Source organism: Filicampus tigris, chromosome 5 (assembly GCF_054856515.1).
Source record: "Filicampus tigris isolate MCC_2025a chromosome 5, RoL_Ftig_1.0, whole genome shotgun sequence".
Classification (NCBI taxonomy): Eukaryota; Metazoa; Chordata; class Actinopteri; order Syngnathiformes; family Syngnathidae; genus Filicampus; species Filicampus tigris.
This window is the reverse complement of record NC_141221.1, coordinates 1584710-1602292: the sequence shown is the minus strand read 5'-3', so window position 1 is coordinate 1602292 and position 17583 is coordinate 1584710. Positions and strand designations below refer to the sequence as shown.

The 17583-nt window shown below is 45.1% G+C and overlaps 1 protein-coding gene and 1 long non-coding RNA gene across 3 annotated transcripts in view; one reads left to right on the top strand and one right to left on the bottom strand.

The window, feature by feature from the left end:
- Positions 1 to 17583, top strand: part of antxr2a (ANTXR cell adhesion molecule 2a) — a 59757-nt gene that overhangs the window by 22268 nt on the left and 19906 nt on the right. For both annotated transcript variants that reach the window (XM_086031082.1, XM_086031081.1), the window contains 6 exons: positions 2475 to 2553; positions 3147 to 3242; positions 9214 to 9264; positions 9616 to 9705; positions 11971 to 12144; positions 12225 to 12305. In XM_086031082.1, the coding sequence (XP_085887208.1) occupies positions 2475 to 2553; positions 3147 to 3242; positions 9214 to 9264; positions 9616 to 9705; positions 11971 to 12144; positions 12225 to 12305 (571 nt within the window). The remainder of the gene's footprint in view (positions 1 to 2474; positions 2554 to 3146; positions 3243 to 9213; positions 9265 to 9615; positions 9706 to 11970; positions 12145 to 12224; positions 12306 to 17583) is intronic.
- On the bottom strand, positions 3071 to 6624 carry LOC147146804 (uncharacterized). Its single transcript, XR_015086848.1, has 3 exons — positions 6156 to 6624; positions 4380 to 4472; positions 3071 to 3237 (listed from the first exon to the last, which is right to left on the bottom strand). It is a non-coding gene; the product is annotated as an uncharacterized LOC147146804 (long non-coding RNA).

Here is a 17583-nt window from a genome sequence, read left to right as displayed (position 1 = left end):
AATCAAACATATGAGAAAAAGATTTTTTGGAACGTAGTAGGACGGTTAAATGAACAATAAAATGTATAGTAATTTCAAAATGAGTTATATTTAATAAAAATAGAAAACAGCGGTAGACGTTTTTGCCCTTGGGGTAAAATACATTTTAGATTATTTTTATTTATTTATTTTTTTTAAACTTGAGTTCAGTTCGACGCGCAACAAATAGTCATAGTCAAATATACTCTAAATATATACCGGTACTTACAAATTAAGAAATGTAAAAATCTTTAAACAAGGGAAAAAAATGTTTTATCCAATATGTTGATTTTTTTTTTTCAATACTCTTTCAATATTTGTACACTTTAAAATGAATGATTTCGACCCTCCTTAGCTGACAACTTGAATTCATGTACAGCATACTACTGTATATATATATCCAACCATCCATGATCTGATCTACAAATCCCAAACAGTGTTTGTGGGCTGTATATAATGTTAATAACAACCATAGATATCTTTATACAGTATATTGTACTATTTTTATTTTACATTTATTAAACTTCAATTTCAAAATACGAACATTTTTCAGTATGTTGAAATCTGTGATTTTTACCCACCTTGGTGCCATATTTAATATGCCATTTATGGATGTTGTATCTAATGGCATACCCGGTACACAAAATGTAATAAATGATGTTAAAAAATAGTTTATAATATATACAGTATAGTATATAATATAATACTATTTTTAACTTTTAGAACGGGTCATTTTGACCTGCATTGGCCACCATATGATATGCATTGTATATATGACATTTACAAATGTTAAAAATAAATACATAATTAATGTAAATAATACAAAAATGTGTCTAATAAAAATTTTTTTTTTAATTTCCCGTTGTTACATTAGTAAAAAAATATTCTATAAAAGCATTGGCATTTATGTTGCTTGTATACGTACATTCATTTGTACATTCATTCATTTCATTTGCATAGCGGAGTGCGTCCAAAAAGCCGGATGTTAACGTGGTGCGCGGTACCAAGCTTCACCAAGTACAATGACTTCTTGAGCTGGGCGGGAGGTGCGCGGCGTAATGGCCCGCAATTAAAACCCTAATGATGAACGGCACCGCAATTTCCATATGTCTATTACGGCCCGTCCAATTACCGCCGCCTTAATGAGAATTCCCGATCGCTCGGAAACGCCTCAAATCCTCTGCCTGACAAAAAAAAGGGCCGGTAGAAGAATGCGAAGGAGAAAGAAGGCGCGCTGTTGGGCGGCGATCCCCCGGCCTGCCTGGCGTGCCGAATACTAACAAGGAGAGGTCTCTTTGCTTTTGGATTTGGCCCGAGGCGGCCTATTCTCCCGTGGATCCCAACAGATGAGCGAGCAGACCGTGTGTCCATTACGCCCCCCATCAATATTCCACCTCCTTGGCACCTTACCCCTTATTTACCCGGTAAATATTTAATCAGCACGCGGCATCCCGACCCCCCCTGCCTTCACTTACCAATGCACTCTGATGAGGATGTTTTTTTTTCTTTTGCTCAACTTGTTGATGCTTCATCTCTCACTCAATACTTCCTATAAAATGAGCCTTCAAAAAATTCAATTTGTATTCACTTTACAGTGTTCCATGGCTATATTGCAGATTTTTAAGCCATCTATTTATTGATTTTTACAGTAGGCCCGTACATGTAATACCACGTTGTGCCACAGCATGCCGAGCAGCACTGAGCCCGATGGGAAGAAATGCTGCGTTATAAAAAAAAAGAAGCAGAGAGAATCTGTTTGTATGTGTTGCTGCTTCGTGCGTGTTGCGTAGCAGTTGTTTGAAGCTTTGGAATTACCATAACATCGATGCTAATTTTTGCCAGCCCGATATTTGCAGGGCATTCGGACCGAGCCTGCCAGCGAACAGCACAAATCCAGGAATAACTGATGTTCCTTTATCATTGCCATGAAAAAAAAATATTTGGGGGATTGGGTAAAAAAAATAAAATGCTAAAAGGTGTGCAATTGGGTAAAAGTAAATGCGAATAGAATAACGTAATAGTTACACCCCCCTTCCCCAATAAAAAATAAGTGCTTGCACTATAGGTACTGCTGTAGCGTCTATGAACTGATTTCATTACACCTAATACACATTTTTTTATTCTTACAAAAAAGATTAATTTAGCGTTAATTTTCCTCATAGATGTTTTTCACTTTTTTTTTTTTTTTTTTTTTTACTCAGAGATGGTGCTGAAAAAAATTAAATCATTGATTTTATTTTATCGGCTAAAATGAATTCAAAAATCTCAAATTACTCTCTTTTTCCTAGCATTGCAAAGGAATTTTAAAAAAGTAGACATTAGATGACCAATAATTTTCCTCATCGTAGAATGATGTCACTTTTTATTGTGGTGAAATGTTCTTTCTTACTTTCTTTTTTTTTTTTTTTTTTAAAGCATGAAATAATGTGTATGTGTAATTCTGTGTGTGTTTCCAGGAGCATGGACGTGCTCATCAGCTTGAACAACGGCAAGTCGTTCATCTCCAGCGCGTACACTATCACCGCCTCCACTTGTGTGAGTTTTCTCCTGTAAACATCTCTGCAATATGTAAACACTTTAACACAACAAGAAACTTTAAAACAAATGGACTTTGGAATGAATGATCAGTAATTAAAACAGAAGTCAAATCTATCTAAGAGTCTCGATTATTGAGGGCTAACGTAATAAATATGCTGTTATCCTGTTTAACGTCACTTGGCAAACTTAATGAGGACTTACCCGTGCGTCGCCCCCTGGTGGTTGGCTGACGACCAGTGGCAAAGGTTCTCGATTAGATATGTAGTTGTTGTTATCCTTTTGGCTTTTCCCCTCAGTAGAGCCTGCATATTAAATATAAAAACAGGTTAATTTTATCATGACTGCCAAAATTTGGATCATGACGAAAAAGTCGATTGAAATTCGATACTTGTGCAACACTTGGTTGGTTTTGCCCAAAAAATTGCTTTCTGACTAAAATGCGGAGAAAGGGAGTTTTGTTTTATTTGTGGTAAAAAAAAATTTAAAAAAAGAACGATGCATCGACTTAGCGCTTAGTGAGTTAGTAATGTTTTTGTCTTTTGTGACACGTGAAACTATGAAACAACAAATGGTCTGTGACGTGTTTGCAGTCCGACGGTCTGGTGGTGGCCATCGTGTTCCTGGTGCTTCTGGCTCTGGTGGCTCTGGCCCTCATGTGGTGGTTCTGGCCCCTCTGCTGCACTGTGGTGAGTCAAGAAAAGAACACAATTGTGGACTGATGGCATGAAAGGGGGTAACTATACCTGTATACTTAAAAGGAATTTTTCAATTCATGACGGTGCCTTTCACACAAAAGGAAAAAAAAAGGAACGCTCCATTCAACCACAACAGTGCACGACATGCAGGGGTTGAATGCGGAACTTAACACTCCTGTCCTGCCTTCCGGGCAGCACCTTACACACAAATGCTATTCTGCCTCTATTACTGCCTCCGAAGAAGGAAAATTGCCGGGTCGACTTCTTCCCCCATTCTGCATTGGTGCTGGTTTATACAGACACAGTCACACCAGAAAAATACGATCTTTTTCAGGCAGTGTAAAAGGGGATTTTTGCAAGGTCACATGTTGGTTCTGATCTCACACACACACAAAAAAAGGGCGCGACCGGGTGACTGTCAGGACACAATTGCTGGGGCGACTTCGTACCCCCAATTCATGCCATTCACACAGATCAGTGTCACGGGGAAAAACAAAGAAAAAAAAATCAAGTTTTTAAAGCGGAAATCAACCCAAACATATTATTTCTCAAGAATATGTTCCTAGCAGGTCCACAGGTTGAAACACTGCATTCTGATCAATATTTGTGGAATATGAGTTAAATATGAGTTAAACAGCAAAATGAACCTGTATTCAGCCATCTCAGGGGACGGCCATTTTGAAAATGACATCACAACTGCTCAGGGCTCAGGTAACGACCAATCACGGCTCAGCTTCAGAAAACAGGTCAGCTGTGATTGGTCGTTACCTGAGCCCTAAGCAGTTGTGATGTCATTTTCAAAATGGCCGCCCCCGGAGATGGCTAAAAACGGGTGGATTAACTCTTATTCCACAAACGCGATATTTATCAGAATGCAGAATGTTTCAACTAGTGGGCTTGCACAGAATATATTCTTGAAAAAAAATGTTTGGGTTGACTTCCACTTTAAGGCGGTGAAAAAGGGCCTTTTTCTCTGGGTCGCTTTGGTCTTACTATTCGGTGTGCTTTCAACTCAACAGGATATCCGTCAGCTCACAATTTCTGGGGCGACTTCATTTTCTAAAGTTCAAAAGAGCTTTCATAGGCAGCTTGAGTGGGTGGGGCTTTTCTGCGGGGTCACATTCGTACCAATATTCTATGTTGGTGCCTTTTCACAAAGAAAAGGACAACTGCTTTCAACAGGATGACAGTCGGTCAGTGACGTTTCCACCAATTAGTGACCTGAAACAAACAAAAAAAGTAAAAAAATGCTGACTTTTTAGAAGCAGCGTAAGAGTGTTTTTTTTTTTTTTCTATTTCCCTCACATTGTGACCGAAACGGTGCGAATGACGGGATTAGCAAACACACTAACAACAGGACAGCGTAGCGACGGCTGCAAAGCCGACAAAAAGCGCCACCAATCTCTGCGCTTATTATTAATCACGTTGGTCCCCCAGGTAGTGCCGTGACGCCGGTGCCTCGCAAACAAAAGATTTTGTTCACTTCCGCGCAATCTGTCGCCGGCGGGCCGCTGCCATCTTTTGGTCGCCGTCGCCGCTTCCTGTTTGAGCTTCTTTGTGTGCCGTTGCTAGGCGACGTCAGCGGCCAGCCGGCTGGGCTCCAAACAAGAGAAGCCATTTTGTTTCCGATGCGCCGCTTTAATGTGGTTATTGTGTTCGACTTGTGCCTCAGCCAATCAGCTCTCTCGCTGACCAAAATTTGGGGCGAAAGCGCAGTTTGGCTCGCAAAGGATTAACACGGCATGTGTGCTTGGTGTTTTGTCTTGGCCGGAAAATAATCTGGCAAATTCCTCACTTTTGAGGTGGTATCAGAGGCGGGGTTGAATCGATTCGGCGAGGTGTCGACTTCCCTGCAAAGACGGTCATGTCTTGAAGTCGATTAATTGGCAATCATGTGTTTATTAACAACACGGATGCCTCACTGAAATCAACATCTGGTTGGGCGGATGCCCGGGGTGCCGCCGCCCCGTTGCCCCCCGCCCTCTGCGCGCCCCTGAAGTCAAACCAGCTGCGACAGCGATAGATAAAGCCAACTTCAATCAAATTCAAATTCGAATAAAAGCTTGACAAATAATACGTGGGCTTCAATGCCTCGGGAGGTTTTTATTTTGAAGTTGGCCCTCGCAGAGCACGGCGGCGGGCTTGACACGTCTTCCCGACGGGAGGCGGACCTGAGCTCAGTTTACGATGATTTAGTATCTATCTCGATATATTTTGGTGCAACAATTTGATTCGGTTGGACTGGATGCCAAGCAGTTTTTGTTACAGCCCCAGATTCTAGACAAGAAAAGGTTGTTTTATGCAATGCACAATTCAAGAAAAAATGTTTATGATCTAAAAAAGAAAAACATTTGACCGCTCATTATGAAGTGGAATGTCTTATTTACTGTGTACTCATAATTTCTGTTTAAAGCGGAAGTCAACCCAAAAGTGTTCTTAACAAAAATATGTTCTGTCGCCCCACGAGGCTAAACACGGCATTCTGATGAATATTGCATTTGTGGAATATGAGTTAAGAAACAAAATCCCCGTTTTTGACCATATCGGGGGGGCGGCCATTTTGTCACTTCTGTCAACTGAAAATGACATCACAACTGTTCAGGTAACGACCAATCGCGGCTCACCTGTTTTCTGAAGCTGAGCCGTGATTGGTCGTTACCTGAGCGCTGACCAACTGTGATGTCATTTTCAGTTGGCAGAAGTGACAAAATGGCCGCCCCCTGAGATGGCTAAAAACAGCTGGATTTTGCTGCTTAACTCATATTGGACATATTTGACTCGTGGGCCTGCATAGAACATATTCTTGTCAAGAAAATGTTGGGGTTGTCTTTCTCTTTAACCAGGCCATAATATATTTCATCCGATGACTCGATTATTTGATAGGATTTCCAGTAAGGTACCTACCTGACTTCTATTGGTAAGTCATGTGTTACCGTCAACAAGAATAGCCAGTTGGGATGTCGAGAGCGATTCCGAGCTCTGCCGAGTACTGTCCCAACTCTCCCAAAGTCGCGAAATCTCGCAGCCCTCGTTTTGGGAAGCGTTCTCCTCACTTGTGTCGCTGTAATTTGTGCGGCCTCCTCCATTGTTCTCTTTGAGAGCGGCTTGTACTTTGTGCGAGAGTAAACTCAACACACCCTCGGGCCCTTTGGAAAACACTCGCAGCCACTTTAGAAAAATCCACAACAGATTAGCACAGATGGCGCTCTTTTTCCCCGCGTCCCTGCTTGTTTTTTTTTTTTTTTTCTTTTTCTTTTTTTTTTCCTTGCCGCCGACGCAAAGCCCCCTTCACCAGAAATGATCGACGTCACCTGGCGTGGCTGGAACCTGCAGGGACGGCGTCCGGCATGAGACGGAAGCATATTTTGGAGCGGCAACAAAGGCATTAAAATGTAAACCCCCTGCAGCATGTCTGGCTGCCGCCGTGTTTGTCTTGGTGCGGAGAGCTGCTGTCGCCTCGCACCCGGGGAACGCGGCACAAGAGGAGGGCCATGTGTGCCTTGTTAATATTTAAACTCCCGCCTGCCCCCCCCCCCCCCCCCCCTCTTTCCTTTATACCCCTCGCCAGTCTGCCAGGCTGCGGCGAGTCGGGATGAGGCGCAAAATCCCGGCTCGGCGCCGGGCCAGCCGAGGGGTCACGCGCACAAGCTACGGAGTGATGATTTTCTTTGGTTTATTTTGGGAAACGACAGGCAAAATGGCGGCGGGGTCAAAGGCTCTGTCCGCTCAGATCGCATTTGGAGATACTTTTGGAAATGTTTGAGTTGATAACGGTATTGCAATGCGCCGTTTGTATGCGTTGCTGCTCCGTGTGTGTTAAAGGGGGGACCGAAAGGTATACAACAGTGTTTTATGATGTACTTTTTCTTTGTTTGGCTGCGTGTCAGGAGTGCGGCACCTGCGTGTGACGTGGTGCCTCTTCAGTCCGTTCTCGACGGCGTTTGGCTGACTCGGACCATGGCTCGACTAGGTCCATGTGGGTCAGCTAAATATGCAGACGGGAACTTCGTGATGGTTAGGCGATGCCCAGCTCTGCTGATTATCGTTGTGCTGAATGAAAATAAAGCAACAACATTTTTGCCTATTTTCCGACATGTTATGAAGCAAACCAGTAACTGAATCACAATTTATTTTTACTTGTGCATTTTCTGTCAATTTGAAATAATGTCGTCCTTTTGAGTAAAAACATCAAAATTAAAATGTGTTTTTTTTAAAAATCCCATTCATCGGTTAGTTGACAAAATAATCAACAGATTAGTCGATTATTAAGATAATTGTTAGCAGCCCTAGTATTAATATTAATTTTCGATTTATATTTCAATTTCGGATCCAACATTTTTAAATAAATAGTATATATACACAATTTTATTTATAATATATAATCTATTGACATAATATATACATTTGTTAGGGATGTTTGATGGCACTTTTTTCCTTACGATACCAGTACAAGTATTGACTCGTGAGTGCTCACCGATACTGAGTATCAATACCACCAGAACTAATGATACATACACTTCGCATGAAGACAATGACAGATAACTGAGCAAATAAATAAATGAACAAAGTTTTTTTTTTTTTTTTTTCCCCCTCAGACGCACATGATGATTCGCCCAGAAGTCAAACTGCTGCGACAAAATAATTTGTGTACTGTATATTCAAAGGGCTTGGCTTGTAGAGGAATTTACAATTTTGAAAATTCCGTGCGTGCCTTGCATCTTTTTGTTGGATATTAATTGGGCGTCGCATCTGTCCAGCACGTATAGACGGGGAAAAGTCCCCTCTATTTATCCCACAATATGTCCCGAAAATCTGCTTGTGTAATTACTCGGGAGGAGCTAATCCGGCGAGCGTACGTCGGCGGTGGGAACGACGCCGGACAGCGTATGGAGAGGTCGTCGGATTTGCTGACGAGCGTGTCAAAGAGGAATTCATTAAGCCTAATTGATGACTTTGCTTCATTATGCTAATGAGCGCGCTGCCCCTGCGTTTTCAACGTGAACCGGGAAACAGCTGTTAGCGTCTATGCTAACATTGTGTTTTGTTGTTTTGTTTGGGAAATGATGTTTCTCGCGGGGAAGAATGGCTTGAAGTTCGTGTTTGGCTTTCAAGACAGGCATAGGGTTTCAAATTTCAGGGTTTTAAAATGAGGGTTTCTATTGATGGTTAGGATCCCACCTCCTTTGTTTCCTCTTCCTTCTCCTTCTCCTCTTTGTCTTCCTCACTCGCCTCCTCTTCCTCCTCCTTCTCATTTTACTCTTCTCCCTCCTCTTCCTCATTTTCCTCTCTCCAGCTCTTGCTCCCCTTCTTTATCGTCTTCCTCCTCAACACCCATTCTTCCTCGTCCTCATTCACCTCCTCTTCCTCCTCCATCTCTCTTCCTTCTTCTTTTCACACAGCGTGCTCCTTTTCCTCTGCCTCCTTCGTCTCCTCCTCCTTTTCGTCCTCCTTCTCCGCCTCAACAGCTCTTTTCCTCTTCTTCCTCCAACTCTTCAGTTTAGTTTTTCTTCTCCACAGCTTTCTCCTCCTCCTTTTCCTGCCCAACTTCCCCCACTTTATCCTTTCCTCCTCCTCCTCCTCCTCCTCCTCCTCCCCCCTCGGCGGTCTCCCGTCTTATTGGAGTTAATTAACTCATCAGGACTTCGGTCCGCTCGGGTGCGCTGAACCTCCGCCAATTAATTGAAGACTCTTCCCCCGCTGTCAACAAGTTGATTCTTCATTTTTCACGGGGGGCCCTCATGTTGCAAAACAGGAACACTCATCAGGAGTCAGCAGGTGGGGGTTGGGGGAGGGGGGCTGGACTATGGTATGGAGGAGAGGTGGGGGGCGTGGGGGGGATGATCTTTTTGACTCAGTGGCCTGTCAGCCGTCAAGCTCCCGTCACAACGTTGGTGGACATCATCTCCTGACAGACTTTCTGCTGACACTTTTTTTTTCTTTTTTTCTCGTCCGGTTTATCCAGGTCATCAAAGACCCCCCGCCACCGCCGCCCCCTTCAAGACCGCCGCCACCTGTGAGTACACTTTCAAACCGGAGTTCTGGCTTCAAATTAGGGTCCCAAACAAGTGTTACAAGTGGCATGGTTTCATCATTTGGGTTTCAAACCAGTTTTAGGGTTTTAAATGAGGGTTTTAGGTTCGGGTTTCACATCAGCCTTACGAGCGTTGGCCAGATGATCAAGGTAGGTTTTTCAAGACATCATGCAAGGGTTACAGTTAGGGTTTAAAGCCAAGGTTAAGGTTTCAAGTTAGGGTTTGGAGCACATGAATGGCTGCAAAATGAGTCTTTCAAGCCGTTAAGGTTTCAAGACAGTTTGGGTTTCAAACCAGAGTTAAGGTTTGAAATGACGCCGTTTCCATTTCAGGAGCCCGAGGCAGCCGGCAAGAAGAAATGGCCGACCGTGGACGCCTCCTACTACGGAGGAAGAGGCGCGGGAGGCATCAAACGCATGGAGGTCAAACGCCACGCACTTTGTCCGCAAACAGTGCCTGCCACCTCCTCTTCCTTCGCCTCCTCCTCTTGCATGTCCTCTTCTTCCTCATTTCCCTCCCTTCTTTTCCTCCTTCTCCTCTTGCTCTCTTCTCCCTCCGCCACCTCCCTTTTCCATCCTCCTCTTCTTCATCTCCCTCCTCCTCCTCTCTGTCCTCATCTGACTCGTCCTCTTCCTTCTCCTCCTTTTTCACTTCTCCTTCCTCGTTGTCATTTTGTTCTTACTCCTCCTCCTCCCATCTTCATTTGCTTCCTCCTTTTCTTCATCCACCTCTTCTTCATTCTTCTCTTCTTTCTTTTCCTCCTCCTCATCCTGTTTTCCCCTCCTTCTCTTCCTCCTCCCCGCTCTCCCTCCTGCCCTGCATTTTCTTCTTCTCGTTCCTCGTCTTTCTCCTCGCCTCCTTTTTCATGTTATCCTTTGTTCTTTTTTCCCTTCCTTCTTCCCATCTTCCTCCTCCTCCCCCTTTTCCTAGGTCCTCTCCTATCCTCATCTTGTTCTTTGTCTTCTTCCTCCTCATCATCTTTCTCCTCCTCCTCGTACTCCTCCTTTTTTTCTTTCCACCCTTTCATGTCCTCTTTCTGCTCCTTCTACTCATCTTCCCTGTTCTCCTCCACCTCCTTTTTCTTCTCCTCATCTTGTTCTTGCTCTTTTCCCCCTGCTCCTCCTCATTCTTCTCTTCCTTCAACCAGCCATTCAGACGTGTGTCTTCTCTTCAAAGAAGTGACCTCACCTAAAAGTCACACGGCCGAGCTGGAATGTTGTCGTGTAAACGCGTAGCGGGTCAACAGAAAAGCGCTTACGCTTGGTTATTTTTGGTTTTTTTTTGTCGTCCGTCCGTCTTCCTGTCCGTCAATCTTCGCCTTGACAACTCTGACGTGACAGGCTGTCCTTCGTCGTCCCGTCGCGATGCCGTCACGTCATCTTGGCTGTCAACATGTCCGCCATCCTCATCGCCGTACCTCAACCCCCTAACCCCCCCAGCCCCCCACCCCCCCATCATCTGTAAGTCATCACAGGGATTTCCCGGCATCCTTGGGGAGCGCGTACCTCTTTGCTCGTTTGGCGGCAGCGGGCGCTCCATGCCTCGCTCGCCTCATGTCTTAACATAGCTTCTCGATTAGCCTTGTCAGGCCACGTCCTCGCTTCGAAAGGAACCATCCCCCCCTGCCAAGGTCTCGAACATCTACCTTTCAAGTCCTCCAACAGTACTTTTAAACATAAAGATGACTATATTAGCTCACAGAAGTGTAATATTTACAAAGGTTGCATTCTGATCGACTGAATGTTGCAATCAGAACAGATTTGGTCACAAAAAAACTATGAAAATGTTACGTTTTGACACCAAGAATACTATTTGTTTAAATAATCCTCAATTAAACTAGAGAGACATTATATTTGGCTGTATTCGTACCTTAAAATGACACATGATGTGTCAAACGGGCTAGTTCCCTTTGCAAATGCAATCGTACCACACTATTTTGGACCAGTCTTAATGTTGTTGTTGAAACACGATATTACGTATTGAAACGAGCGCATCGCTCATCTAAGCATGGACCGATATTAGATTCTGACGGTATGAAAACGTGAGCAAAAATCTCGCAATTTCACAGTATTAAAATTTCAGCTCTAAAATCTCCTTTTTGGGAAATATTTGGCACTCAAAAATTGCATAATGAAGGAGAAAAAAGAACATACAAGTCGCTGCTGAGTTTTGAAGTAATTTGAATGTATTTGAATATAATAATTTGAATGTAAACAGGTCGCACCAGAATAAGTCGCACGAAAAAAACGTGAAAAGTGTCGAAATCTCCCCGTCTCCCTCTGTGCGGTGTGTGTAACTGCTCATCCTCCCCTCTCTGCTCAGCGGAGCAGGAGAGCAAAAAAAAAAAGCTGCTGGCCTCTCATGAAGTTGAGCGAGGCGGCTCATTTAGTCAACTCCGACACCAGCCAATCGCAGTCAATTACTGGTGGGGGGCAGTTTTAGTGCTTATTGAAACCCAGACTTTTTGAAAGCGCCGTAAACCGTCCAACCAGTAATTGGCCCACGCCTACGCTCGCCTTTAGTGCCGCAGATGGAGTTAAGGGACACAAAGGCTATTTTTTTCCTCAGATGAGCTACACGTTTTTGTGTGACGTGCATTGGCTTACAACGAAGCTTTTTGTTGTTGGCGCCGCTTCGCTCCGACGGAAAACTGATGCCGCCCCGTCCGCCTTACCTGGCCTGCGCAGGTGCGCTGGGGCGAGAAGGGCTCGACCGAAGAGGGCGCCCGTCTGGAGAAGGCCAAGAACGCCGTGGTGTCCATGCCCGAGGATGCCGAGGAGCCCATGGTGAAGCGGCCCTCCCCCAGGGCCGCCGCCGCCTCCTACCACCGCACGGACAACAAGTGGTACACGCCCATCAAGGTGAGGCGTCTTTAGCTCGGCTTTGGATTCAGCTTTGCAACTCAACTGCAAGAGTTAAGCGAGCGCTCCGTGTCCACCAGGGTCGTCTGGACGCTTTGTGGGCCTTGATGCGGCGGCAGTATGATCGAGTGTCCCTCATGAGGCCCACCTCTGCTGATAAGGTATGTGTGGGGGCTTTTGAGGGTTTGTGGTGGACACTGTTGATGTTCAGCGTTAGTCCTTTCAAAGCACTTGAGCCCGTTGGAATAAACAAAAAGAGCCAGAGGGGAGTGAGTCAGTCAGCTTTTTGTCTCCTAATATTGAACGCAGCAGTAAATAAATTCCGAACGAGTGAAGTTATGTCACATTAACCAAAAATGGCTTTAGGTCAATGTGACCCGCTGCATAAACAAACAAAAAGAAGTGCACAGTAAAAAGAAAAGACAAGAGTTATAAACCACACGGGTCAATATGACCCACAACATAACAGGAGGAGTTCAAAAGTGTCGGTGACGAGAAGGGAATCTCCCGCCATTTTGGTCAAACTGAAGACAAGACCAAATCCCATCAGAGCAACGAAAAACAAACCACACAAACCACACGACTTAACCAGATGGCCTTCGCCAATGTCGGCTGCGGCGGCTGCTTCCATCTTTCCTTGCTTTTTTTTCTTGTAGAAATCCTTTTCATGGCAAAACAGAAAATCTTGAGGTGGTCTAATTAAGCCACTTTGTAATATCAAACATACCATTTTGCTGATGACCTTTTGTGAAGGACTGTCGAGTTTTCAGATGGCAAAATGATCACATTGACACCAGCAAGTAGCCTGTCTGAGCAAAAGCGATTTTCCTTTTCTTGGCACCTCCTGCTCGCTTCATTCACATGCGTGTCGCCTCGCCAAAATCTGTGTGGGAACGCCACGGGATCAAACAGGTCGGAAACGGAACATCCAACACCTTGAGCTTGCAATCCAAACGGGAGAGGAACAAAGCAACAGGTCACAAAACTGAAGAAAAAAATGACAACCGCCTCAAGGATCCACCCGCCGGGGTGGGGGTCCAGTCTGACTTCACATAGTCAGCTGTGGCTGGTTGCCTTTTTTTTTTTTTTAGGGGGAGCCATTTTAGTTCAACGCGCACAAGGACCGTCTTGGGCAGCCACGTCCAAAGTCCGGCCCGGGGGCCAAATGCGGCCCGCGGTCAAATTTTATTCGGTCCGCACCCTCTGTCATAGAATTCCGCCCGTAGCCCAGTTGACAAGCTTATTAAATACACGCTAAATGCAATTTCACATTTAAACGCAAGAGGGCAGCAGCAGCACTCTGTCCAACTCCATAACCCTGTGTGACCCTTTTCGGAACGTTTCTAAAAAGGCGACAATGAATATAAAAGGGAAAGACGAGGGCCGAAATTGGACTATTTTCCCACTGAAATACACAATGTCATTTGTACTGGTGAATGCTTGTACTTATTTCCCAGTTTTAAATCGAAAGGTTTAGTGAACATTTATTGGCCAGTGAAATGTCACGTTTAAAAATGGAGCAAAAGATGTTTAAGGATCTTGAATTTAAATAAAAATTGTCAAAAAGAAATGACTGGTTTGCTAGAATGGCACTTGGATTCATTGGGTGTTCCATGTAAAAAAGAATGTCAGGCTAAATGGTCGGCCCCCCGCATTTTCACCTCACCAAATCTGGCCCTCTTTGCAAAAAGATTGGACACCCAGGCTCTTGGGTCATGAATATTTAAACGTTTCCCGGGTACTTGTACAGCTATAAGGAAGTCGATGGCTTTTTTGGGGGTCATTGTAGCGCCATCTACTGGATAGTGTGGCCGAGCTTATTTGTCGCGTCGTAACCGTCGTATTTTCAGTGTTTTTGGGCATACTACGTAGTTGCTCCATCTACATGATGGGGTGGCCCCCGCGCTTGATGCAAGGGAAGAATCAGTTTGGTAGTTTGTGTGTATTTACTTCAACCTGACAAATTTTAAAGGGTCCAGTTGTTGATGTGTGGCAAAAGTCAGCGGGTGCGGCCGGGGTGGGGGCGCGTTTACAAGACTTGCAAGGTTTCATTGTAGAGCTGCACTAAAATTCGGCTTGGTCTTGTGGTGAAGGTTTGTGAAATAACAGTTTAGTAGTTTTTGCAAGCAATTTGAAGTTTTGCCAGGGGCTGTCAAAGGTGTGGCTGGGGCGGGGGGGGGGGGGGGTTGTGGGCCTTTTGATGACGGACAGGAACCCCACCGGGTCATGAATGTTTCCCGGGTTACTTGTTAGAAAAGCAATTCTTTTGACAAACGATTCCTAGTGAATCGATTCCTTGCAGTCATTTATTTCCTTGCCTGACGATTCCACTTATCGATTCCAACCAGCGTTCTGACGGGCTCCGCCACTGAAAGGTCCCGGTTCTCGGGTGTGATTCAGCCGACGCAGTGGAGGGTAAAAGAAGGCAATGAAAGTAGGAGAGCAAACAAATCCATTTGTATTATTGAATCCCCCCCCACTCACTGAGAAACAATGAGAGAATCGATAAGGAATCAATTCAGTGTATGGAAAATTTAATCGGAATCGCAATATTCGTATCAATTTCCATCCCCGGTTGGTGTAAGGAAGCTCAGGGAGTCACTGCCTTTTTTTGGGAGCGAGTCGCCGCCCTCCAATTGGTCCCATTTGCGGTATGAACACCAAGCGCCGCACACCCACACCCACACACACGCACGCACTCATGAAGTTGATGGCGCGGGCTGGCACCGGGTGTCATCGGCTACCCTCTTGGGTCGTGACCCTTTCAAGTACCGATTGTTCCCTGGTAGTCAGAGATTCATCTACTGAATAGGTTGGCCCCCACTAGTTACCGATGATAATAGACCGGAAAAAAAAAAAAAAAGTGAACTGCCACAAAATGGCCTTCTTAGGAAGTTTTTGCGGAATACCACTTCATTAGTTTTGTTGAGTTTTTGCACTTTGTCACTCCAACATGACAATTCCAAAGCGACCCTTTGCAGGTGGCTGTCAAAGGTGAGACTGGGGGGGGGTGGCAGCTTTTGATGGCGGACAGGAACCCCCCTGGGTCATGAATGTTTCAGAGAATGTTTCCCGGGGTTTTCGTACAGGTGTAAGGAAGCAGGTTGTCACCGACATCTGTTTGGCACGGGTCACCGCCCTCCAACCGCTCCCGTGGCAGTATGATGCCCCCCCCCCCCACACACACACACAGACACGCACTCACATAGTCTAATTCCGTGCCGCCGCCCTGAGCCACTGTTGCATTTTCCAGCAGATGCAGACGAGCGAGACTGGCAAACTGTTGTTGTTTTTTTTTTTTCCTTTTTTTTTTTTTTTTTTGTCCGGGGGTCTCACATTTAGCGCCCGAGGGCTTTCGACACCAAAGGTAGGCAGTGGCGTTGGGGCGGGGGGGGGGGGGCGGCCACAGCTGCGGTGCCGAACTCGCCCCGGGCGCAAATAAAGAGATCTGATGCGTTTTGACTGTGTTGTCGGGCGAGCGCTGGGAACCGGGGAGGCACTTCAGAGCCAACTTGGCGCTCGCAACATCTGCCGCCAAGTTTTTGCCGGGATCGGCTGGGGACGGCAGGTAGAGCGAGATGGCGGGATGGGGGAGGGTTGATAGGAGTGCCGGTGGGAGGGGGCCTATTCTGGCAGCCCCTAGCAGCTGTGTGTTTAAACATGGCGGCTGGCTCGAGAGCGAAGCGACCCCCTCCCCAACGCCGTCCGACAGGAAGCCGAGCGCGAGTAGGCGAGCTGCGACGAAACAGGCGGTGGACTTGTTCTGCTGGTGTGTGCGTGCGTGTGTTTGTGCGTGTGTGAGTGGGCTTCCAGTTGGATTTCCATTTGTTCCTCTCGCTTCGCATCTGTTCCTCACCAGGGGGACGAGTGGGCCGAGTGCTGGTGGAGGTTAACAGTACGAGCTGCCGGACCTCCACGCTGACAAAATGTCGTTTTTGTGTGTGCGTTTGTGTCCGTACGTGGGAAAGCGCTTTATGTAATTGTCTTTTTGTTTTGTTTTTTAACCCAAAAAAAAAAGGACTCCTCAGGTCTTATTTTTTGGTGATTGTTTTGTTGATTGCTTGCGATTGCTTTGCTAGTGTGGGTCCTTGGTGAAGTTAAAATGAGACAGTGTGAAAGATGCCCGGCGTGATCGTAGTGACCAAAATTTGAAATAGCAAAAAACTGCCAACAATTGCCTATAGTAATAGTTGAACCGTAACTATAACACAAACTATGATCTCAAAACCCATTAAAATCATTTGAAAGTCATCTTGAAAATTGACCCTTTAAAAACATATCTTAAAGGTGGTGGGATCCCCCCCAAAATGCACTGGATTTGGATGAACCCCAAATAAAGTTCAGGTGCTCTAGTCAGCTTTTCATTTTTTGTAGTCCGATTTTCAAGCGTTGGTCTTCTCCTCGAAAGCATTCAGGGGTGTTAATCAGAGGCACAGCCACGTCCTCAATTACAAATGGGTGTGCACACTTGTGCAACCACATTGTCTCCGTTGCTGTTCTCTCTCTTTTTTTCCCAGTTCAGTTGTAAAGGTTATAGCTCACATTAATGACGACTTGGAAAGTACTTATCTTGCTCTCGTTTTTTTTTTTTTTGTTTTTTTTAAAGAAAACGTCTGGCATTTGAACATGGGTGTGTAGACTTTTTATATACAGTACATTGTAAACAGGTTGGTGTTAAAGTGAGCTGTATGTTGGTGGCCATGTTTACAGTGAAACTAAGACAATAATCCCCCAACGCGATGGAACGCTCCAAAGCCTGGAGACTTGATGGGAGACAGCTTCGAGACTTTTCTCATGCAAAGACTTCTGTTCTCTCTCAGAAAATATGTCCCGTGTTACGGCGGACCACAAGCTGTCGCCGGGATTTTGTCATCTGTTACGGACGTTCAAGTGTGGAGGGTTGAAATATGTAATATATGAATAATAGCGTAGCAACATGGGCATGCTAGTCAAGGGCTTTTTGTTGCCCTAATTAAAACAATACAGACTGTTGAGACTTTAGGCATAATATGAAGTAGGAATTGATCATTCATTAAACATGAGATCGTTTATTGGATTTTTCATTGTTTGCTTTGTGAATTGTGTTATCTGAAATCGTTTCATTATTTAATCAAATGAATAAAAATGCCATTGAATAGTTACTTGGGAAACAGGCACGACAGTGGCCCATGAAGACCGCTGCTGACATACCTGGTCTAGAAGATGGTCCTGGTGTCCTTGCCTACACAAGGACCAATTTTTTCATAACTCAATCATCTAGATCAGGACCATGGTCTCAAATTGGACCAAGGTGGTTTAGTACTTGACCAGGGCGTAGAACTGGCCCAAGACAAACAACCTAGGCCCAAACAAGCGGCTAGGCCAGTACCAAATGGGCGACCAAGACAATTTTTCAGGACATTTCCAGGACCAGGGGCTAGAAATGAACAGATCCTAGTC